General features: G+C 40.5%; 2 protein-coding genes across 6 annotated transcripts; both read right to left on the bottom strand.

Annotated features, from left to right (window-relative positions):
- LOC101476411 (proto-oncogene tyrosine-protein kinase Src) lies at positions 1-19,709 on the bottom strand. Of its 3 annotated transcripts, none has more exons than XM_004547606.3 (13): positions 19,253-19,709; positions 10,720-11,065; positions 9,207-9,306; positions 8,329-8,346; positions 7,506-7,604; positions 7,141-7,244; positions 4,814-4,963; positions 4,575-4,730; positions 4,216-4,395; positions 3,961-4,037; positions 3,696-3,849; positions 3,420-3,551; positions 1-2,985 (listed from the first exon to the last, which is right to left on the bottom strand). In XM_004547606.3, exons 2-13 carry the CDS (start codon positions 10,991-10,993, stop codon positions 2,777-2,779), a joined length of 1,653 nt encoding a protein of 550 aa, XP_004547663.1. In that variant the 5' UTR covers positions 10,994-11,065; positions 19,253-19,709; the 3' UTR covers positions 1-2,776. The 3 variants fall into 3 exon arrangements, with proteins under 3 accessions (XP_004547663.1, XP_004547664.1, XP_004547665.1); XM_004547607.3 differs by having other exon boundaries at positions 10,720-11,001; XM_004547608.3 differs by lacking the exon at positions 8,329-8,346.
- A 680-nt stretch (positions 19,710-20,389) lies between these two features.
- On the bottom strand, positions 20,390-24,136 carry manbal (mannosidase beta like). 3 transcript variants are annotated; one of them, XM_076884288.1, is made up of 3 exons: positions 23,982-24,136; positions 23,438-23,621; positions 20,390-21,223 (listed from the first exon to the last, which is right to left on the bottom strand). In XM_076884288.1, exons 2-3 carry the CDS (start codon positions 23,585-23,587, stop codon positions 21,113-21,115), a joined length of 261 nt encoding a protein of 86 aa, XP_076740403.1. In that variant the 5' UTR covers positions 23,588-23,621; positions 23,982-24,136; the 3' UTR covers positions 20,390-21,112. The 3 variants fall into 3 exon arrangements, with proteins under 3 accessions (XP_076740403.1, XP_004547662.1, XP_076740404.1); XM_004547605.2 differs by having other exon boundaries at positions 23,438-23,625; positions 23,967-24,115; XM_076884289.1 differs by lacking the exon at positions 20,390-21,223 and adding an exon at positions 21,242-21,480.
- Positions 24,137-24,586: the final 450 nt, after the last annotated feature.

The raw sequence follows: 24,586 nt of genomic DNA, 5'->3' as shown, positions 1-24,586 counted from the left end.
CACATTTGAAATATAATTTATTGCACATTTAAAGATCAACATAAAGTGGCACAATACCTATTTCAATCTTGTTACATTGGAACAAAAAAGAAAGAAAGACAAAAGAAGTCCTTACAAAATGCTCACACCTTCTGTTTATGATCATAGTTTGTTTTTAGAACAAAATGGCCATAAAGTTGCAGGAATTTCAGACTGAAACTGCATAGATTTATAAAAAAAAAAAAAAAAAAGAAAGAAAAAAAAAGACTGAGACACTTATTAAATATAGCACAGAAAATCCAATCAGACCTTGGCATTACTCATACTTGTCATGGGCCCACTGACATTGTCCCAATGACTTGCAGGCAGTTCAGAGTGTCAAAACAAATTGGGATTTACCCTTTCTAAAAGAGGAACATACTATTAATATGTTCATGGAAAGATATACATAAATATCTCAAGCCCAATTCTGAATTGTCTTTTGCAGAAACAGAGGCTTCAAATAGAACATGGCTAAAAATAAAAAAGAAGAAACATTCCTTAAGCCCCATGTACAGTAGCATCTTATTAATATTTTGGGAGCAGGCGTGTCACTGTAAAAACCTCAGCATGGAGGTGCAATGAAAGAAACTATACAAAAACAAATTACATGATAGTCACAGTCATTTGTTTAAGATACTATTTACATCTTTGACCTCATTTATCATGTCAAACCATCGCATCACAACCCAACTTCCCTTTTTTTGTGGTTTCAGAATATTAGTCATCATTAACTGTCACTGGATCATATTTTCATGATATTCATTTTATTGCTGTATGCCTCCTAGTTTGATAAGCGGCATTGTTGTTTTTGTTGGCAACAACCTCCAACTTTACACTTGCTGTTCTATTGGCTACTTTATGAAACAAATCACTGCAAAATGTGTGACATCCAACATAACCCTGCCATTTAGTGGCATACATGGTACAGCTACAGTATGTACAATATGACAGTGAGAACTGGCTGCAGTGGTTGAGATGTAAAAAAAAGAAAAGAAAAAGAAAAATAGTTTCAGAAGTCTGTATATGATCTCCGGGCCTGACCTGAACATGAAGTAAACAGACACATGTTGATGTAAAGTATAGCATAAATACAAACCCAGCCAATGTTCAAGAGAAGAATGGCACCAAAAAAAAAAACAAAAAAAAAAAACAAAAAAAACATGCTAACTGGCTTCATAAATCAACTTTTATATTTAAGTCATAAACACAGTTTTATTGGGGTTACCTGATCAGAGTTTTACAGTTTCATTAGGGCTGCCTGGTTGCATATTTCATAGGGACGACACATGTGAGGTAAATGAAAACCTGTCTTGTTGAGAAGTTTGTTTTTACTTGCTAGCATGGAGTTTACTGGGGAGTTTTAATTTCAGAAAAATCATAGTATGTTTAAAAAAAAAAAAAAACCACAACAACAAGGAAGCCCCATTGATAATAAAACAGTATATACATGGATAGCAGTAAAGAAATGTGATTTGTTTGGCACAGGCCCAAAGAGGCTTTTCCCATCCTGACTTTGATATTTACCAGTAGTAGCATCATCAACCTCTTAGTAGTTCACATAAATGATGGAACTTTTCCCCTCACTTATGGTTCAGAGATATTCACTGAAGGTGGCCTTTAGTGCCACGGCGACAGTGCTTATTTCAATGCAACTTTCCAGTTAAATTAAGTCAATCAAAACAAGCACTCAGACACTATCTGCATCAAAGACATTTTTAATCAAGGTTGGTTCCAGCAGGCTGTTTATTATGTATGTCAAGAAATACAGCTAGAAAAGGACAGGGTGATGATTAAACAAGAGAGAGCCCTCAATTGTTAATTTAAGTTACCTAATTTAAGTGTTACAGAACCTGCCTGTTGAGTACATTTACCCTGGCACTACCATTATGGCTATTTTAATAGCCTGTCTATTGAAAGTCACAGAAAAATCCACAAAATAAAGTGTTGTCAGATACTTTTGTCTGCCACAAAAACAAAACCTGAAACCACAGGACGAGTACTGTCCAAGTAAACATAAAAATAAAGATGCAAAGTTGAGTTCCAGAGCTGAGTTATTTGGAGACACTTTGAAGAAGCAGCACTTGAGAAAACTGGAGAGAAATGCTGAAAGTCAGACAGAAATAGAGGAAGAGGGGAAGAAATGAGATAAAGGATTTCAAGAGAGACAGACTTTCCTTTGGCACCTGAGCCACAGGGGCAGTGCTCTTCTGTGGGCGGAAAAGGTACCAGACGATGGTGTAGAGACGCAACAAAAGAGGGAAAGAGGGAGGTTTCACTAAACAGCTCATGCCTGATTGAAATATCCTCCCTCTTACTCTCTTCGACAGGAGCTTTATCTTTTCTCCTCTTGCCCTTTCTGTAGATCCTGATTTGATTCCTCCCACATCGGTCGCATCTCTCCAAAACATTTACCCGCAAGTTTAGTCAATCGATTCAATCAGAGCCACAGTCAGTCCAGCAAGAGTTTGCCTTCTACAGCTCAACCTCTTTACTGCAAGAGAACTTAAGTAAACAGTGAGTTCTTGCAGAAAGGAGGTTCTTCAGGTTCTTCTGTAGAAGTTCCGTTATGGCACATGAGGGGACTTCTGCCGGTTTCTATTTCGGTTTTACTTCCACAGATGAATCTCAAATTCCTCACAACTGAGTTTCACAGGCTCAGATCCTTAAACAGGAGCTCCTCTGAGGTCTGTTAGTGCAGATCATTCTGTGCTGAGGCCCTTTCCCCTTCTCACCAGGTTCAATTCGATATACGGTTCTATAGGTTCTCCCCAGGCTGATACTGGGGTTCTGTGGAGGTGAAGTAGTCCTCTAGGAAGCCCTGCAGGTACTCAAATGTAGGCCTCTCTTCTGGATCCTTCCTCCAGCAGGAAAGCATGAGCTCATGCAAGGAGCTTGGGCACTCTGCTGGACAAGGCATCCTGTAGCCACGCTCCACTTGGTCAAGCACTTCTCGGTTAACCATACCTGTCAAGAAAAACAGTAAGTTAGATTTTTGGACAGAAATCCTTTTGTGGTATGGCTCTGATCCAGGACCTTCCCAGCCTGCAGGGGTGGGAAGCTGGTTCAGGCTGGGATGGCAGCAGAAACATCCTGATCAGTGAGCAGAGCAGATATCAATGACAACAGCTGATCAAGTCAGATGTAGCAAGAAAAGGAGAAGATTTGCAGATGTGCAGCAATTGTGGGTATGCTAAAACACCTTATATGGTGCAACTTATGTGATTTGCCTATTGGATGTGTAGAAAGGTATCAGCTAGTTTTGGTCAATTCTGTCTCACAGCGCAAGAGGTTTATCAAATATTGAATTATTTTAAATCATACAACGCGATTTATTTTTTTTATTTGAATAAGAAACTGAAATTATTATGTGGGTTTATCCTGTCAGGTGGAGCTTTTACCTGGATAGGGAACTCTGCCTTTAGTTGCCAGCTCTGTGAGCAGCACACCAAAGGACCAGACATCTGACTTAATGGTGAAACGACCATACAGAGCTGCCTCCGGTGCTGTCCATTTGATTGGGAACTTGGCTCCTAAGAAAACATTATGAAACTCAGTGTGGCATGTTATAAACACTTTAGGACATCTTATTCTTATAAGTCACTTTTTCTTCTGTAACCAAACTTCTCTCTCTCTGATTTGAGTGTAAATATTTTAAGTAGGAAGAGGAGACTTGCCCTGTCTTGCAGTGTACTCATTGTCTTCAATGAGTCTTGCCAGACCAAAGTCAGCCACCTTGCACACGAGGCTGTCTCCTACCAGGATGTTTGCAGCACGCAGGTCCCTGTGGACATAGTTCATCCTCTCCACGTAGGCCATGCCTGCTGCAATCTGGAAGGAGAGAGGACGAGAAATTTAAATTTCCATGTAGTACACCTTTTAGTATTGAATTCTTGGTGGTTAGATGATGCACTTAAGCACACTGATCTTTTGTAGTTTTACCTGAGCAGCCATGTCTACCAGCTGAGGCAGACGAAGCAGCTTTCCAGCTTCGCCTTTAAGAAAGTCCAGTAAGCTGCCTGTGAACACAAACCCAATATTATTTAATTTACACAAACCTAAGCTGATAATATGTCAAATGTAAACATCCCTTTCCCCCTTTTTTGAACAAGAATTAGTAAAGAGGATTATGAATTTGTCCGAGTATCAAGCAGGTTTGAGAACCATCTCTTGACACAGTCTGCTGTCATGCGCTACCTTGGCTCATATACTCTGTTACAATATAAATGGGCTCCTCAGACACAACGGCGTACAGCTGGACCAGCTTTTCGTGCCGCAGCTTCTTCATGACCTGTGCTTCTTGAAGGAAGGCCTCTGGAGACATGGTGCCGGGCTTTAGAGTCTTAATGGCTACTCGTGTTGTACCGTTCCACGTACCTGTCAGAAGCCAGACAAAAAGACATTGCTTCTACAGTAAACTGCTGTCCTTACTCCTCTTAGTCCACCTACTCTCCAAATATAAAAGGTTTCCTAGTTTTAACAAGAAAGAGTAAATGATGCTCATGTTGCATCATAAAAGTTTAACCCATCTGCTAAGGTATGTTAGGGATTCTTACCCATCCAGACTTCTCCAAAGCAGCCCTGTCCCAGTTTGACGTCAAGGCGGAGAGACTCTCTGGGGATCTCCCAGGCATCCCTAGCCAGTCCCTGCGTCTGAGGTTTGGTCACTGGACAAACATCTGTTAGAGCGTGGCACAGTCCATCAGAGTGCTCTGAATGAGGAAAGGTTAAGAGTTACCATCAATGCAGTTGACATTTCCTAACTTTTGGTGACTACATGCACCCGAGTACTTACTGCGATAGTGGAAGACTAGCTGCTGTAGGCTGGTGAACTGGGTGCGTGAAGTGATGTAGAAACCTCCGCTATCCAGTTTCCTGATTTTGTAATGTTTAACATTAGCGCCTTTGGTGTTATCATAATCCAGCACTGACAGGCAATACGCCCCTGTGAGCAAGACAAAAACAGACAGAGACAGGTTAGAACAATAAAACCACATTGCTCCTGGCCCGTCTGGCAGCTGCTCTCTGGAGTTTCCTAGCAGCTGCGCTTTGGCTATTTAAGACCCTGCTGGTTGGATTAATGGCCAAATAACTAAGCCTTTGTCCTTATCCACTGCCCAACACTACAGAAAGTTTCATTAACCTTGTTTTGTCCAACAGTTTTTCACAAAACTACATTTCACAAGAATAATGATGACAAAATAGCCGATTAGGTAAAAACAAACAAAATGCAAATAACTTAGAAATGTGACAGGACTCAAACTTGATGCGATTTAAAAAAGGACTGAACTCACTTAGCAAACCTAAGCTTTACAGTGAGACATGAAAGAAAATGAAAAAAAATAAATTGTGTTCGATCTGGAGTTTCACTGACTGACCTATTCTCTCATTAGAAAGAAACTCTAGAGCAGGAAAGACAGACTTCCCCAAGTGCATCAAGCAAATGTACCAAATCATTATCACCACTATAGTACTACTCAAGTACCTTCACTTCCAGATTTAAAACTAAACATGTAAAACTGAATTATCCTTTATTCATATTCTGAAAGCTAAAGAGCCTTTACATGATTACAACTACTACAGCATTTAGCCACTTCACACCATTTCTTCTTAGGTATGTGACATGAGAGAGACAAAAACCTGTCAAGAGCTCAGAGGAAAGGTTTCTTTAACAGGGTCACAATGTGAGTGCTTGTAGCCTGAACCTTGAATGATAAGATTCATCTTTTTCAACATGCAAGAGGCATGTTCATGCTCATCTCTGTCTCACTGCGAGCCTCACATTTGATATCTTATACAGAACATACCCAGAGGCCATGGCATCTTCTGCCAACAGCTCCTCCTATTCTCCCAAATCCTCCCCTTTTTCCTACAAGTGTTCACAGTTCTCCCCTCTTCTCAGTGTGTGTGTGTGTGTGTGTGTGTGTGTGTGTGTGTGTGTGTGGTGGGAGAACATGGACCTATAGCCGGGGGAAAATCCAGCAACCTTCTAAGATGACCTAGTTCTGGCAGAGTGATTCACCCCTATCCATTCACAAGCCCAACCCATTCCAATCTTTTCCTTTTACTTCCTCCAAAACAGCCCCCTAAAGAGTCAGTTTACGTCACAGGGACCAGATCTGAGTGCAGACTTTCAGCGAAAGATGCAAAACTCTGCCACAAGCCCAGAGAACAAAGACACAGCGCCGCAGGCCAGTGTGAAAGTTAACAAATGACTTAATTAGCAGGTTCTACCTCTTTCAAATTGAGTCCCTGAAGATCTACTTATTTCAAAGCACATCTGCTACTCTGTGTAAGCCTCCAGGGAGGCAGAAAAAGTGTCATCGCTTTATTATTTTGCCCACCTCACACATTTTTAATGTGTGAAAAATTAAGAAATCTTGGGGTTTTATTAAACATGTTTTACAGAGACAGTTTTACTAGATAATCATGGAGTGTAAGGAAACAACTGAAAAACTGATCATTTCACAATTTCATTACGCCAACAACTAATTCTTGTTTTAATTATCAACTTATCAGCAGTTTTTGCCACCTCAACTAATTGCTTAGTGTGCGAAATGTTTAAAGGGGGGAAAACATGAGCCCATACATTTGTTGTGCTTGCACTGTCCCACACCAAAATGAAAACGGCACATTAAAGCATTTAAAAAAAAGCTGAAAAAAGAGAGCATCTGCATTTTACTTAAACAATGAAACCACTTTAGCATAAAAATAGTTTTCAGTGGAAATCTTTTTAATGTCTTCGAATCCCTGCTGTCAAAATGTCAAATCTCATAGTGTATGTATGATATAATTTTTATTTATTTATACTTGGGAGGCCTAAACACAGTTACAATACATTTTAGAAGAATCATGTTGATCCACGTTTTGCACATGTCATCAGCCTGAAAAAACGAAAATACGCCTGCCAAAAGCCTGTTGGTCAAATAAAGAAATGCCACTTTGTGCAGGTCGAACACTGCTGCTAGATAGTTTTAATGTGAGAAAAAAAAAAAAAAGCACTCAGGCTGATTTAATGCATCATTACGTGACTGCAGACAGGCAGAAGAGCTAATTGTTCTTGATAATGGTTCATGATAATGACTGTAGTCTCTGAAGTGATGCAAATGTCTGCTTTCTCACCTTTAGTAGTCTCGCTCTCCCTCACCAAGAAAGTTCCTCGTCTGTTCTGAGGGTTGAGAAGGAGCCTCTCCGAGTCACGTCGAGTGATCTTCCCAAAATACCACCTGCCAAAGTGGGCCACAGAGAGCGAGATCAGTGACGAGCTACTACTGAGCAGCTGGAGCAGGAATGCAGAGCTACGTTTGGATTATATGTATGAACTGTATGTCAGTACTCTTTATTTGTAAACATGGCCTTATCATGCATGGATCATTAAAATGCGTGCAGAGCACAACTACATGCAGGTTCTGCACTGAAAACCAGCTTTAGATGTAAATAAACTGCAGGGTAAATCGCATGAGGAGAACAAAGAGTGGATAACGTACTCTTCTGCTTGGATGGAGTCGGATGGAGCCACATAGTTGCTGGGGATATAACCGCTCTCTCCAGTTGTCAGGGAGCGAGCGAGCCACCAATCCCCTTCTCTGTGAGGGAAAGAGAGAGACAGAGAGATGAAGAGAGAGTGAGAGTCAATCACGAACAAAACTGAACAAGGCAATTAGAGATATTTAAAGTTTATTCAAAATCAGCACCATATTTCATTGATGAGGAACAACCTTGTCTTTTGCTCAAAGACCCAAGAATATAAGAAGCTAAAAAATTTGATTTAATGATGTAAACTGAGGGAAACTGCACATGTATTGGGGACCAGTTTGAGCTTTAGTTTGTAGGAAAGACCGTGCATTCATTTATCAATGGCTTTGGACTTATGGGATTTGTTGCCAATGAGAAAAAACTGAACATTACTGGATTTATCCCTGAAATATTCCAGTAACTTTGAAACAGTGCCCTCTGATATGATCCATCCAGTTAAACTTCCACATCATTTGACTGAAAACCATAGTGCCATTTACACTGCAAAAGTGAAACTTAAAAAACCTCATCCCGCAAAGTTGATAGGATGGAGTTAAGAAAAAAAAAAAAAATTGGTAAGATGGAAAATAAATGCAGGCAACCTTTTATTCCACTTGTCCCATCTTAGATTCAACTTTAGCTCTATGTAGAAACATGCAATATGTTTTATATAGGAGATATAGAATTAGTCCATCTCTATTTACCACTTCACGATGAAGCAAATGCAAGGATCGCAGGGACGGTGAAGAAAAGGTTGCATGAGGGTTTTTTTTTATTGCATTAAATATTACTGACCTGAAGCTGTACTTTTTCCTAGGAGAAACCATGAAGCATGAGAAAGAAAGAGAGGGAGAGATAACAGACACAGCAGACACATCAAAATGCAGCAAGGAGACACGGCAAGGCACGCAGCACGGCACAGACAGATAGCAGACGAGCTGCATAAGCTGTGGGATTACACAGTGGGCTGATTTAACTTTGATTTTCCATTTCAATGTGGGATTCTAATACTATAGGAGAGTATGAATATATTTCATTTATCTTCCATAAATGTCCACTTTAGGCCTTAGAAATACAGCCTGGCTAAACTCATCTAACTACTAAGCACTGTTTTGTAATGCTTCATTATGTATTTATTCTACTTTTCAGCCCAATTATGTAGTGCCAGGCTCTCAATAAATACCAGCAGAGCAGACTTATAGTAGGAAGTTATAGAAAGAGCTCATAGGAAAACAAAAAATTGTTGTGATTGTAAACACCTGCAAGAGAGTTATGTTGCAGATGTTTAGCTTAGAAACAGCAGCTTGAAAAAACTCGCAAAAATTACCCCCCCCCCCAAAAAAAAACAACGTAATTTCACTTGAACCTGTTTTGTCCTGTTTCTATCTATATCTCGGTACAAAATGCTCCCTCTGAAGTCTCTTAAAAGATTATGATGATCACAGTTGCCCATGAGGAACAGAATGCATTAGCGCAGAGCTGTTCTGCTCACTTTTAGTAAACAGATGGGAAGGATCGACAGTTACCAGATCTGACTATCACCGCGTGTTCATTCATGTCCACATATGTGCGCGTCACAGATCACGTGTGCACCAAGAAATCTGTTCATTCACATCTCTGTGACTGTGTGGCATCACTACTAGAGTTACAGTGGGATGACTCTTGATTCTTACGTGTTGTTGACAATCTGCAGCCGGTCCCCTTTCCTAAAGGTCAGATCAGATGCTGTTCGTGACTCATAATCATACAAAGCCACAAATGTAGTGACGCCTCCTGAAAGAGACCACGGAGAAACAGAAACGTTCATTTGGGGAACAATACAGACACTGAAATAAAGACATTTAGCACACAAAAGGGTATTTCCACTTAAGATCAATGACACTGGTTTAACAGAGCTGGGAAATTTATTTTTTAGGTACAATTTGGTTTCCCAGGGATCTAAAAACAAGGTAAACTTAAAAGCACACCACTGTTCTGCATTTAATTTAGCAAAGATTCCCTCATCTTGTCTCAAGCCCAAACCCTCTCAGGCTGTCGCCAGTCAGTTTTTCAATTAAATTTGAAGAAGAAAATCATCAGTTAAAAACCAGTGGAATAATAAAAATATTATTCTAATAATAATAATAATAATAATAACATATATATAATGAATAACGTGTGTGATTTTTAGCACTGTGACCTAGCCCTTGAATTTTCAGCTTTTTAGGGTTGGATGTTAAGGTATTCTACTGCTGCTCTGAAAATGTATCTAATGAAAAATATTGACATTCAGACAGCATCTGTCTGACCGCCCTTGAAGGACAAAGGTATGATATTAATGGGGTTCTATGTAGCTTTATTTAATGAACTTGAGACCTAAACTGGGGAATTCTTCAGCCGATCATTGATTGGCTCATTAGGTGCGCAGCAGTAGGTTGCAACCAGCAGAACTGTTCTTCATATACCAGCAGGCCTTTGCTCTCTGGATGGAGCAACATTAACCCAGCCATCTGGCTGGTTTAGGCACATTACAGTTTAAATATATCCAGTAAATAAAATATGGACAGCGTGACATGTGGTGCTTCAAAGACGAAAAGAAGTTTTTAAGTCTGGCTCTTAGATAGTGAGAAAAAAAAAAAAAAGATGCTTTTAAATATTTTTCTGTGTAAATGTGACTCATTATGAATCAGATTTTGCTTCTTCCCCCCCCCCATCCACTTTGGGACTTTTGTGATCTCAAACTGAAAGCAAGTCCGTAGGCTGACAGAGACATCAAAGTTCTCGTCAGATTTATTGAATCCGTTTCACGACCACATTCACACAGGCAGTTAGCTCGTGTTGGCATAAAGACTGGAACCAAGAGAAACAACAAAATCTGCCTTTAAAAGCACTTCTAAAAGCTCACTAATTATACAGGAGGTTACTGTTTGTTCCCACTCAGTTCTTTCATATCAGGGTACGATGTGTTTCTGTTTCCTGCTGCATTTACTTTATTTAAATGTGGGACTAAAGCTTCACAGTAGTTTTACTTTACACTTTCCAGAGTCATCTTTCTAATTCTACTCTGTTTTATATGTTTATACAATCAAAAAAAGGTGACTTTTTAAAAAAAATCTTGTCTTTTCATGGCTTGTTGTTAAGAGGCGCTACATAAATAAACTTGTCCACTTTGCCCCAACTAACCCATTATGATAATGTTTTTCCTACCTGACAGAGGTCCTCTATGAGGTGATGTGACAGTTCCCGTGTGGTCCACTCCTCCGAAGAGAGCCAGCTCGGGAGTATTTGTTGGGGCGTGCTGGTGCTGCCCTTGATGCCCCCGCCTGCCTGTTCCGACGGCAGGGCTCCTGTTGGGTGTTTGGGTCTGCTGGGCGGGTCCCAGGTGGTGGAAGTGCCCGCTGTCGGAGCCTGTGCCTATGGTACCATCCAGGCTCATGGAGCGCTGGCCCGGCTCCTTGGGCTTGCTCTTGCCCGCCCCCATGTGCAGACCTGGGACCAGAGCCAATGATGAGTAAGCAGCACTTTAAGGTCCGAAGTGGCTTTGCTACTGCTTCTGTTAATCAATAAAAGTCAAATACATGCCATCACTGTATACTGTAGACCATGTACACTGCTATAAAAAAAACAAAAAAACAAAACAAAACCCTACAGTATCCCAATTCAGTAAGTGTTTATTTAGTTTTTTTTTTTTTTTGCATTTGCAATTTCATCCAACATCTCTGCCATCATATCTGCCAGTCCTAGCAGCAAAATTTGACTCAGAGGCAGGCATATGAATGAGGATATTCTTATTAATATTTAAATGCAGTTTGACCCACAAGCATCCTAATGCTTTAACCCTTAATTATTGATGCCATTTCAGTAGACATTTAATACAGTGTTATTTTTAAATACAGTGTTCATTTTCTTAATTGTTTACTAAATCTGACCATTTCAGTGTGACTGTACAAATGTACATTTTAAAGATGACGATTAAAAGAAAAATGAAGTTCACTCAGGAAAAGGAAGCGACCCCATTTCAGTTTCTAGCCATTCACTCTCCTAAAAGAAAAACTCTTGCTTCTAGCATCGCATTCATTTTAGCTCTCCCGGTCTGCTGTTGAGTATCCTTGGAGCTGCTCCAGGTTCAGTTAAAACCGTTTAGCATGCAAATACTCCACGAAGAGGGCACATAAAAACACGCATAGATTCAAGGTCGTTCCTGTCTGATTCAATCTGTTTTGAATCAATAAGCATTTACGTGGAAAACAAAGCTTCAAACAAAGGAGCTGTGGGCCGTACTGAAGCCGTGTGTTAATGCTGCTGAGTTGACAAGGACACAAACAGTTTCATCTCCAACAGGTAATTATACTGCTGCTTTTCCTTCACATCCTCATGTCAAATACATTTATTACAGCCCGATAAATGCAACAAGTCAAGAGTGCGCCTTCATCCCGAGTGCAGACAAAGACAAACATGCTCAGACAGTCAAGTGCACCCACAGAAAGTTAGAGTGCCTTGTTCACACACCAAGACCAATCCTCCCCTCCAGGCATAGCGGCGTGAGTCACTGCGAGACCGACTATTTCAAGCCAGCTGAAACAGAGACAGTCACACACACATGAAACAGTCTTGTTCCTTTGGAACCGAGACCGAGTGTGTGCGTTTCTGTGCATTAGCAGCTGTTCCTTGGTCTCTGGGAAACTAAGCTCAGTCGCACACTAACACCCAAACACAGTTGTGTCTCATATCCTTTTTCCAGCAACCCGTGTATCCTTATGAATGTTTCCAACACACTTGTGTTAGTCTGACAGACAGGACAGAGTTTTATTAAAAGGGAAAGAGGAAGGAACCGGCAGCGGCTGTAAAAAGAACGCGTAGGTGGTTGTTGTATACTGCAACGCAGACAGCTGAGGCTTAGTGGGTGTTTTAAGTGTGATGTGTGACTATAACTTAATTACACAGGTACGGGAATCCTCAAAGACATCCAAGGCTCCCACTGTGAAGCTGTGTTGGCGTGTAAGCTACAATGCGTGTGTGAACGTACACGAGCGATTTCAAACACGAGCGCAGTCGTGCAAGCTTCGCTTCAGCCCCTGCCAGGATGTAATTTGGTGCAGTGGAGGGGTTAATGTATCCCATGGTGCAACACTGAGTCATACTGAGACAAGCTCATAGGGCTTCAGACAAAGATGGACAGGGAAGTGGGAATTGTGTTAATCAATTTAAAGAGCTATTTTAGACATTGGCAATCAACATTATGGCCAGTTGCACTGACCGCCTCTAATGATCAACATCCGCCTCAACGGAAAAAAAAAGAAGAAAAAAAGGTAAAGATAAGATACATGTAAAGTGGGCCCTTACCACACGGGGAAACTTTTCATTTTGTCCTCTGTTACTTCGATATGCTACTAGGGGATTCCCTAGAGGATTGAGCCATCAACTTCCCAACTGGTGAATGACCAGTTCTGCCTCCTTAGACACAGCTGCCCCTAGTCAAACTACATCTGTGTGACTGGAAATTTATGAAAACTTCATAACATCCATATTGTTATGTACACCTGTTCATCAACGCAAATATCAGCCAGTCACATGCTAGCAACTCATTATGCATTTAGCCATGTAGGCATGGTCAAGACAACGTGTTCAAACTGATCATCGAAATGGAAAATAGCATGGCTGTTTGTGTCACATGGACTAATCTGAGTATTTCAGAAACTGCTAATCTACTGAGATTTTCTCATAGTATGGTTAATGGTCTGAAAGAGAGAAACTATGCAGTGAGTGGAAATTCTCTGGGTGAAAGTGCTTAGTTGATGTCAAATGCCAGTGGATAATGGCCCGGCTGCTTTGAGCTAATTGGTAGGCAACAGTAACTCAAATAATGACTCGTTACAAAGGTATTTGGAAGAACCTCTCTGAAGCCACAAGACGTCAAATCTTGAAGCAGATGGGCTATAGCAGCAGAAGACCACACTGCAAGCACCACCTTTCAGTTAAGAGCAGAAAGCTGAGGCTACAATTCGCACAGGCTTGCAAAAATTCCAAAAACGGTCTGATGAGCCTCCATTTCTGCCGTGACAATCGGCTGGTAGGGTCAGAATTTGTCAAGCACGGATCCACTCTGCCGTCTATCATAGTACACCTTTCTTGTCCCTCACTCGTTACCCGTTATTGTGGTCTATTGCTGATTCCACAGAGGAAAGACATTTTGATCTCAAGGAAATCAGTAATGCCATATGACATGTACCCATGTGTGTCACACATGCCAAATTTACATTTCACCACTTCAACTTTATTAGTATATGCACCACAGTGAATTTGGAGACTGCACAGATATCTCCCTGGTGGTAAATTCAGCAGGGTAAGCACTCGGCAGAGGAGTTCAAGCCAATTCTGATTCGCTCATTCTGGCTTTGATAGCCTCAAATGGATTTGGAAGACGTACTAATCATTAGGATCAATCTCAGACTGATGAGGAGAAGTAATGATTCTCACACACAGGTTTAATGTGAGCTGCAGTGTCCAGCACTTAGTTTAGTACTTCGCAGAGCAGCGTACAAACCACAGCGCCCTCGGAAGCCTCAAAGCCGGCGTGTTTGTGTAAACAACAGAAGTAGCTCTGTAGCAGAGCCTTGTGCCTTTTCCTAATATGGTGTTGCAACGGCCTAATATCAAGTGGTAACATGTGACCACATTAGCATAGGGGTATAAAATGAAAGACTATGGATTGGTGAGAATGGAATTAGACATTGTAGAGTCTTGCAAAAGAAAAGAGTAAGTAAGATCTGGAAAATATGTGAGAGATGAGGTGAAGTTGAGTTGGCAGTTTTAGATGAAGCAGACTGCACTACACACCTCGACTGCAACAAGAACAGGCACCTGAGCAGCAGGAGGGCAGGGTGGGAGGAAGGAATAGAGGAGAGAGAGAGGGAGGAAGATGGAGCAGGAGAGCTCCATTTTCATGGTTTTCCAGGACTAGAGATGCAGACTGAAAATTTCTTGGACTATTTTCCAACTTGCAGATCAATGGAAAAAACAAGGAAATGGCTGACGCTACACAAGCAGATTACTGACCCCAGTGTTTATGAGGACGCCAGATACAATTACAGACCATTACATATTGCACTTTGTCTCATGGAAGATAATATCTTGTAGTGGATCAGTTGATGTGACCTACTTCACAGACAGGAGTGTAACAGTTATCAAGGTTTACTCTATATACCTCTACTTTTGGCCCAAACATTCAGTTCATACTTCAGTTTTTCTCTTTGATGAGATGAACAACAAAAACAATAAAAAAAATAAATAAATACCACAGGAATACCCTCCAATATTCTGATATAATTCAGTCATTATCTGACTGAGCTTTAAGCATCGCATTAAACTTGCCAGTACAGGAAGGTGGAAGTGCAGCATGATATTGTGAACGTTTTTGTCATGAATCTTGGTTTCTGCGGTTAACACTGTCAACAGAAAGAAGATCCTGGGTCTTTCTGTGTGGACTCTGCATATTCTTCCTGTTTCCATGCGAGTTCTCTATGGAGACATGCATGGAGTTTGATTAACTGATGAATCTAGGTGTGAGTATGAATGGTTTCTGGTCTCTCTGTTAACCCTGCAACAGATTGGTGACCCGTCCGGGGTGTACCTCTCCTTATGCTCCTGGCCCCATCACAACTGGTGTTAATTACATTTTTAGACAAGTTCATGACAGGCTCAGCAGATTGGCACAGAAGTGAAGACGTGCAAACCTGATCTGTGGGTTATGGGTCATGACCAAATCAGAAGAAAAGCGGTCAATCTAGCAAGAAGGCAAAACAGAATCTCTTTCAAACAGAAACTCATGTTGCTTTGCGCCAAATAATCATAATAATAATATTAAAAATACTTTTCTTTAATTATTAAAGAAAGTTGGCTTCGAGCATGAATGGATAGTGTCTTCTCAAATTTGCAAACTTCTTAAAGCTGAGGTAAGCAGCTGGGATTTTTGTGGCACTCTTTCAGTATTTTTTTTTTTTTTTTAAAGGTTCCACATTTGTTACATAATATGTGGTTTAAATGTCAAGAGATAGAGTAAAGACATGCTGTAAGGTAAGCTCTGGATTGTTGGATTTCTCTATATTATATATAGGCCATATATAACCTCTTTAGCTCTCACTGTAAAGTCCACTGAGATACGTGTTGTTCTCAATGGAGACTATAAATAAAGTTAAACGGAATTAACCGGTTCTTGATTTGCCTTGTATGGAGAGTGATTCTAAGGATTTGATACCCTATGAATCTAAACTTTCTGCTCATCAACAGGGAGCAAAAGCTGTGGAGAAAGCAGAAAAAAGTAAAGGAATAATAGCCAGCTGCCTAAATGGAATGCAGGATATAAAGTAGACAAGTCCTAACACCTTTCATGCTCTTCAACTGCATCGCATCAGGCCAATATTTGTTTCAATTTACATGTGCCCCAATATGACTTTTTATCATTTTCATATCCATCTTGAAAGACTACTGAATGATTCTGTGCATACTGAAAGACTTTATGCTGCACCCTGTCCATACTGATTCCAGTGTAAGTGACAAGGGGGTCAAAGTGCACAGTTATCCACAATGCCAGTCATACCTGACATTTCCTCGTGTGCACAGCAGGTCAAAGCTGGCCTTTATCAGTAAATATGTTCAGCTCTTCGATATTTTTGTAAGGGAAAAACATCTGTTTTCCCCAAAGAATGACTTGGTGGAATCCCAACTTCAACCTCATCCCTACAGAGCTGACATTTTCTGCAGTCAGCTGTGTTGCAGCTTTGCTTCCTCAACGCAGTTGGGATAGATTGCCATTGACATTGCTGCTGTGGATTAGCTTTTAATGAGAAAATACACCACTTTTGTTTGTCTCCAGGTAGCATCCGTCTGTTAAACCTTTAAACTTGTTAATCTGTTAGTCCTACTGAAATTCTGCATTGTAATTCATTGTCTCACGGATATCTTAATCTACACACACTCAACAAAGCACACTTCTGTGCTGTTTTTCTGCAATTATTTTCAAGCCGAATCCCTAATTATGCAGCCTTTACAATCATTGTAGCCCCCACCCCACCCCCACTTTTTTTTTTACCACCCTTTGCCCGCATCTCAACAAGGAACCATTGTTTGAGAAAACAATGACAAAATTTAGTCCGAAAAAGACTGGAAGATATCCACTTCACCAGAATAATAATGCAGAAGCTGTAGATGAGCTTCAAGTAACCTTAATGCTTTCTTGCACAGAATAAAAACTGCAGATGTTGTCTGTTACATCAACTTAAACTGAAATAGTAACATAACCATTAAATCTTTGATCATCCAATAACAATATTCTCTGGTGTACAGCATCTTTACCTATCTCTTCAGTAGACACAATCAAGTCCCTAAATGTTAAATAGCATAATTAGCCATAATGCAAAGGACCCATCCTAAGAATTTCTGACAAAATGACTGCTTTAAAGCACTACTTACAGTTGAGGAGTGTTTTAGTGCAATCATTCTCATTTTTGTCATTCTTATTTTGCATAGGTTGCCAAAAAAAACAACAACCAAAAAACGTTTGGAGTTCCATATTAACCTTCGTAATCCTTCATCTAAGGCTGAGCTCACAAGCTCAACATGTCTGGTCAGGCACATAAGCACATTTGGCCACGACAAACCTCACTGAGTCACAACAGACGGTAACAGTTGCCACTGTGCTGCAGAGAGGAAAGACAGCTCCAGCCAATGTTTCAGCTGAATGGGAAAATTACGGTTTGCCCTTGGGAGGGGAGAGGAGGGGAGGCGAGGGGGTGGTGGTGGTGGTGGGGGCGTAGTAATGATGGTTCCTCAAGATTAAAACGAGAGGAAATGTGCACATTAGTGTCGCTGTCTTATTCCCATATAGATGTTGCATGATGAACAATGCAGTCCACAGATACATGCGTAACGTACAGATCATCTATATATAGCAAAAGTCAGAGAGAGAAAAAGACAATGCAGTCGCATAACTATCGAGCCTTCTCCAATTTTAGTCCTGTAACTCCCCAAATCAGATTTTCTGTGTTTTTTTTCCTCCCATTTCTTTTTATGATTAAATCCCACAGACTTTGGAAAGTGAAAGTCTCTGTCTAGCTGTCTCAATTCATCTTCCCTCTTCCTTAGAAGCCAACATACTCAGCAAAGGCGAGGAAAAAAAGCAGTGGAGGAAGATAAGTGGAGAGGAGAGGGGCACTGTGGCACTCAGCTGATAAAACCCACTTCCGCCCATCTTTAACTAGTGGCTCTGGCAGCGAGCGATCCGGACTAAAAGGAACAGCTGCTGTAGCCAGATTAATTTTACAGGACATCAGTCGTTCAGTCTACAAATTTATATATCTTATTAATGACGCTGTGTCATTCTAGGTCATTTACACACAGCCTTTTTTTATTATTTACAGGATTTTAAAATAAAGTCGGGGTCTGCTTTTTGAATCTGTTCTCTTGAAAAAGTCATTTTACACACATACTGTTTCACAACAGCCTGTCTGATTGTTAACTGGCAGTCAGTTAATCAGTTTTAATGAACAACTGAACATTAAAGAAGCTTTCGCTTCTGTCATTTATTTCTGGTTTTCTTTGTTATGAGAGTAAATTGATGTTTTGGACGGTTGACTGGACAAAACAAATGGTATTAAGACGATATCTAGGGTTGTTGCAACTTGTAAAAAAGTAGACCTACATCATTAAAAAAATATATTTTTGCAGGCCTATATCAAATTTCAATCTTTCACAGCCACATGAGGGGATTATGATGCATTTTCACCCACTTCCTGCACTCTTTTTGCTTGAAATGCACTTGTAAGAATTCAACAAGGTATTTAAATGTTCTTTCATAATTTGCTAACATAATGCTTGCATCTTCATCCAGTGATAACATCCAATACTGAGCATTCCCATGATTCAAGCCAAAAACCTGAATCCCCCGCCGTAAGGAAATAAGCTGGAGCTCGTCCAGAGCCCCCAAACCAACTCTAAATAGATTAACCACATAATTAAAACTCTATTTCCACGGGATTAAACGCCAGTTGTTGTGAGCAAAGCTGCTATCAAAGAAACACGGGGTGGGGTAGTAGCTGCCTACAGGATCAGCAGCTGTCAAAAATGATAATGTCTTTGCTATTAGAAAGAATCGTAAATTGAAATCAAAAACGTTCACTGTTCGTGTTTGCTAAACAGATGCCCACAAGGCTCGTAAACAGTGATTTGTGAATGGGAACCGGGACAAAAATAATAATAATGATGAAAAAGGGACAATGCTCCAGTGAGTGTCGTAGGGTTTGGCTCACATACAGCGCATATGCGGCCTGATGAACCAAAACAGGTGCTGCTACAGCTCCATTTTGAATTTCGATGGATTGTTGGCTTTATTTTCTGTGCGCAGCCGATTTGCTGCGTCTTCCCGAGTGTTCGTGATGATCGCCAAGACAAAAATGAGAGATTTGCACAAACGCTTTGCATTTTGCGGGGCGTAGTAAATCGTCAACAACCTAGCCCTGGCACAGACTGAGTGGCACTGGCCAAATGTGCGAGTGAATGGCCTGTGCAACAATGAAAATACAAGTCAGTGAAGAGGGGGGTAGCTTATCAATCCCTGTGTGAAACATCCGTGAGAGAAAAATGCGCAGCACACATTTTTTTTAAGAAAAAAAAGAAAAGCCGACATTGAATGCCGAAATAAATCTGCATTATCGCACTAAACTGCTACGAGCTCTAATTAACTTACCTTTGACGCGTCTTGAGATTTAGCCCAAAAATCAGAGACGCGCAGCGAGGAACCGTGTTAGATCCGAACGGCTGTCCTCATTAGAAAAATAATGGAATCGGATGGCCAGTTGCTGTGGAAACCCCGGGCCAGCCACGAATCCCATTTAGCGAATTTCGGCAAAATCACAGGAGGAGGAGGAGGAGGAGGTCATGACGGGGACTGCTTTCAGGAGTTGGGGGCACAGCTGCCGAGCGGCTGCGGTGGGCCGGGCAAACCTGTTCAGCTGGGAAGGGTCGGCGGCGCGGTAAATTGGTGCGACGAAGCAGGAGTGGTGTAGTGTGGAAAAGACATGCCTCGTGGGGGGGAAGGCACTAGATAATGCATCACCAACGAAACACGAGAGCGCAAATATGGGGAGGCTGGATTTTACGCAGTAACGTCGGGAGCATTCACCACGTCACCTTGCGTAACTCGACGCCGGCTGTTAAATTCGCCGCGGCGTTGACAGAAATACCCCCCCCCCCCCCCCGTTTGGGTTTTCCTAATATCTTTTTATTAGTCACGACTGAAAACATTCTTATAATAAAGGTAATAAGACACTACGCGCGTGCCCTGTATGTTTACGTCTGTCGTTTGCTGAAAAGCTCCATTTAGCCGACTGGGAAAATTGGTTGCTAAGCGACACACACTTCCCTAATGGTAAGTTTTTGCTGGTGCAGTGATACCGGAACCCGGTCGGCGTTTAGCGGTGTTTATCATCCATCAGCTGATATCCTCTCCCACACTCCCGCATCAAGTTTCCAGTAGTTGAAGCGGAGAACTGAAACTACTTCAAGGAGAAGTAAAACGTACAATCCCAGTACTTTTTTCAATGACACAGTCAACTAACTTGAAGATATATTCAAGCAGAGGCACTATAATGTAGGCCCATGTCGCTCATAGAACCCTCGGAACTCTGCAATAGCTGATATTGGAAGTAGAATTCCCAAAAGCTTTTTAATTTCACTGGTAACTCTATACGTGCAATTCTTATGTCCCAGTAACCTTTGAAATGAAAATTAATTTAAAAATAACTGCCCAGATGCACATCAAGATGGCCAGAATTTGTCTGGAATACTTGGATTAAAATCAAGACTTTATACAAGACAGTTCATGTAAAATATGTGCAATACTACCGCTTTAATAAAATGCTAAATGGATCTAAACGAGGTAATAAACATCCCAACCAAATGGCTTTCTGAGGGCATCAACGATTAGCAAAAATCTGATCACTGTTTATCTCGGAATTTTGAATACATTTAAACATACAGTCGTTGTATTACAAATTTAGAGTGAAAACACAACCTAGTACTTTTGGACAATGTGAGACTTTGGTGTATCATCTATGGCATTATGATTTACTACACCAAACCACAGTTTTATAAGGTATGTGTTTTGTCATACAGAAGGCTGGGTCATGATGTCCTTCTCATTTCTTTACATGAAACTGAGGTTTGGCAATTACTGTAAACTGCTAAGGTGGATGGCTGCAGAACACATTTATTTCTTCCTTGTTATTAACACACAATTCAACCAATGATATTCAATTGTTACAAAAGAAAATGTATAACAAACACAACCAATGAAATACGGTGTGTAACTAAATAAACTGTTGGTAAGCACCATGATAATGAGCTGTTTTTGTAATGTGTTGAACAGGATGTAGTTGGTCCTTTTCTTGTGCCTCAAATTCAACACACCTCTTTAATTTTTTTTTAATTGTTTTAAATTAGTGCTTATACTTGTAATAACGAAATTCTTATAACGTTGGCAATGACCCAACACACACATTCTCAAGGTAATACACACACGCGCGCGCACAGACATGCACACAGATATTTATCGCTTCTTTTTGCTCTCTTTCTTTGGTTTCTGTCGAGGCTGAGGTGTTGGTCCTTTAGGTTTCTTTATCTGTTCAGCAGCCTTTACGTCAGTGGACTCGGCTTCCTCCTGCAGAGCAAACACAGAGCACCCTGAACAACCTCCAAAGGAACAGTCTTTTCATTTGTCCTTGGCACTCACTTAAGAATGGAAATATAGTGATAAAAGTCCAGCATTTTACAACCATAACTTTAATAAAATAATGCAAATATCCACAACAACATACTGCATAGAAGTAAAAGCAATGGACATTGTACAGTGCAGTGGCCAGTGGTCAGAATAGAAGAGATGGAGGCAGATCACCAGAGTGCCGAACCCTGGAGCAGCTGAAAGAAGGATGTAGCTCACAAGTTAGAGGCTATTTAGGTCACTTTACATACTGACAGCCAGTTGATTCATGTATAACTAGTAAATATAATGCTAATGTCATTTTATTCATCATTTTTCCCCCATGTTAAACTTGTCATAAAGAGTGCGTTTAATTTGACTTCCCATCCACATGGGGTAAGTATTATACATTTTCAATGCTGTTTATACAGTTTGCAGTTTTCCACCTCTACATTAAACTATTGCAGTATTAACAGACAGTTGAATGAAATTCCCAGACAAATACTGTACACAGCAGACAAAAGAAACTGACATTTTTCAGCACTTTTTATTTTCTGCCAGCCTAGTTTCTGTGAGTGTAATCTTTCCCATTGTTCTGGTGGGTAGGAACGATAGCAGGCTGCTGTAAAAAAGATGAAATGGCGACATACTGTGGAGAGTAATCAGTGCATCTGATAATGATGCCTGAAAATAGAGTAATTTGACAGTGGATTTAATTGCTTTTGTCTATAAATAATCTCTCCTGACAGTTGTTATTATGGAGATTGTGAAAGTAGCCCCGTCTTCACAGACTTTCTAAAACAAGAGACTCAGCACTACACTTGCTAAGTGGCGCCCAGTTTCTCTGCATTTCTTTTTAGATCAACTTCTAAATGTGACAGGCAAAATATAATAAAAATTTAATTATTTTACTTTCAGTATTCTAATGTTAACATTAGCTGTTCCATAGTATAACTACGTTAATGTGTTTAACTCATTGGAAACCATAATGTAATCAATTAAACTCTTCTGTGACATAACAAAAGACATATGATGGATCTGTGTGGTGTTACAGCACAGCCTCTATACCATATATCACTCTAAAGCAGAGTAAAATAGCCTAAAAAGTGTAAATTAGGTTGATGATTACACATTAATATCTCCTTAAAAATGGGAATAGAATAAGTTAACTGTGATGTAACAAATGCGCATGCAATTGTAGACATTTCCTAATGTATTTCTAATACACCTACAATTTTTACCCCCTCAAACTCATACTGTCATTCTAAGAATGAAGAAAAAAATAACATCGTGTGTAACAACCGAGAATAACAGTTGTTGGGTGCTCATGAAAGAGAAGAAAAACATCAGGATGGGCATATGGTGTACAGTGACAATTTGACTCAACTGTCTGCATTGTGCTTCAGTTCTATTGATTTGTGCATCCTTCTCTGTTTCACCTGAGCCCAGACTTATTCACATCCTTCCTGTGATGCTCAATGAAACCAACCTTACCCCAAGCTAAACCAGAGGGGAGGAGTATGCAGAGATCAATGGGTTACCGAGCTCTGTTAAATTTAATGTCAGAGTGTTCAGTGTGATGAAGATGGCTCTCTTTTAAGCTTGTTATAAACCATTGTCATGAGAATTTGCATGCATACAGTGTATGAATGTTTTTTTAATATTTGGTCCTACTGCTTTTACACTGAAGGAACTGCAGCTACTAAAACACAGATTAGAAAATCAATTTGTTCCTTTTGTTGGCTATTCATCACTAAAACAACCTACTCAGTCAGTAATTTTACTTTCACTTTGGCGACAAACTGAAATGAATTCACTGTCCCTTTTATTAAGTTGGAGGAGAGTCTTAGCCGTGCGTAGCATTTACTTGCACCAAAAGCCTCACAGCTGGATTGTGCAGCTGAAATAAACTGTAACAACAAAACCACACAGAACAGTAAAATAAACATAACTGGAGATGAAGCATACATTTATTTTGACCACAGAGAGTGCTTGATGATCACGATTTCAGAAATGTTGGGCTTTCATGTCAACAGAAAACCACAGTTACCAAAGCCGGTGGATAACTGCTCTAGTGATACTCAGATAACACAAAGAAAGCCTGACTATGCAGAACTTCCTTCACAGTACACCCCTCAGGATGGGCAAGCAAGCACACCTCTCTATAAGACCCACCTGTTCGTGGCCCTTGGATGAAGGGAAGATGACAGCCAGGATGCAAATAAGCTGAAAGATAGCACCGAGAAACAACCCATAGCGCAGTATGCTTTCTAGCAGGGTAGGCTCAGGGATCTCTGGAGTGGACAAGTCCAGTTCTGCAGACATGATGACCCTGCTCTGTTACGCTTCCTCCGGTGACCTGCCTGTGAAATCAACGTGAGCAACGGTAGAAGAAAGACATGTAAACCATTAAGTGACGACAGGGTGCATTAAAAAGAAAGAGAGAGAGAGATTATGTGTTGAGATGTTACTCTGCCTCATAGCGGCCACTTTTTAAACAGACTCTCTTAAAAATGTGAATGAAACAGACACTCTGCTCCACTGTACTCAAACGGACTAAAACATAAACGCATTTCATGCTTACTTTATATATTTACTTTATTGTGGATACGCCTAGCTACCACACACTCACAGCGTTACAATGTAGCGAAGCACTTTGGCAAGACAGTGTTCGAGAGCGGAAAGTGGGGGGGAAAAAGCTCACCAGTGATGGAAGTACTTGCCTCGTTTTACCGCTACAGGAATGCAAACACCAAAGTCAGTTCTTCTAACGTAAAAAAGCTAAAGTAGTTCACAAAGGGAGAGAAAATAAATCACTTGTCGGAAATGACATCATAAATCCGCCATCTCCTTCCGCTCCGATAGAGGATTGGCTTGAAAACAACACCCTCTAACGTTCGTGGAGAAGAGTTTTTATTTATTTTATTTTATTTTTCATATTTTTAATCCTTGCGGAGAGATTTTATCCACAGTGAACAATAAATAAATTGAAAAGACAAAAAAAAAAAATCTAAGATAAATTTGGTGAAATAAATGTCATCAAGGTGGCAAACGCTTCTTTTTTTCTCCAAGCAGAGTTTCTGTGCTTCACCAGCGATGATGCATGGCTGTTTTAGAGCCACTGCTTTACAGGAAATAAGTTTCCATCCAAAAAACTCGAGAGGTTTTCACCCACTAAATATTTTACAGCCTCGCCTCAAAGATGAAGCGTAAAAGTTAATAAGTGTTGCTAATCAAGATAATTACCGCCAATATTTTCTCTCAAGTGTGCTTTTTAGTATCGCTGTATGTAGTATTACTGCATTTCTATGCAGTTTTTCCAAG

This window comes from Maylandia zebra, linkage group LG5 (genome assembly GCF_041146795.1).
Source record: "Maylandia zebra isolate NMK-2024a linkage group LG5, Mzebra_GT3a, whole genome shotgun sequence".
NCBI lineage: Eukaryota > Metazoa > Chordata > Actinopteri > Cichliformes > Cichlidae > Maylandia > Maylandia zebra.
The sequence above is the reverse complement of the archived record's forward strand: the minus strand, read 5'-3'. Positions and strand labels throughout refer to the sequence as shown.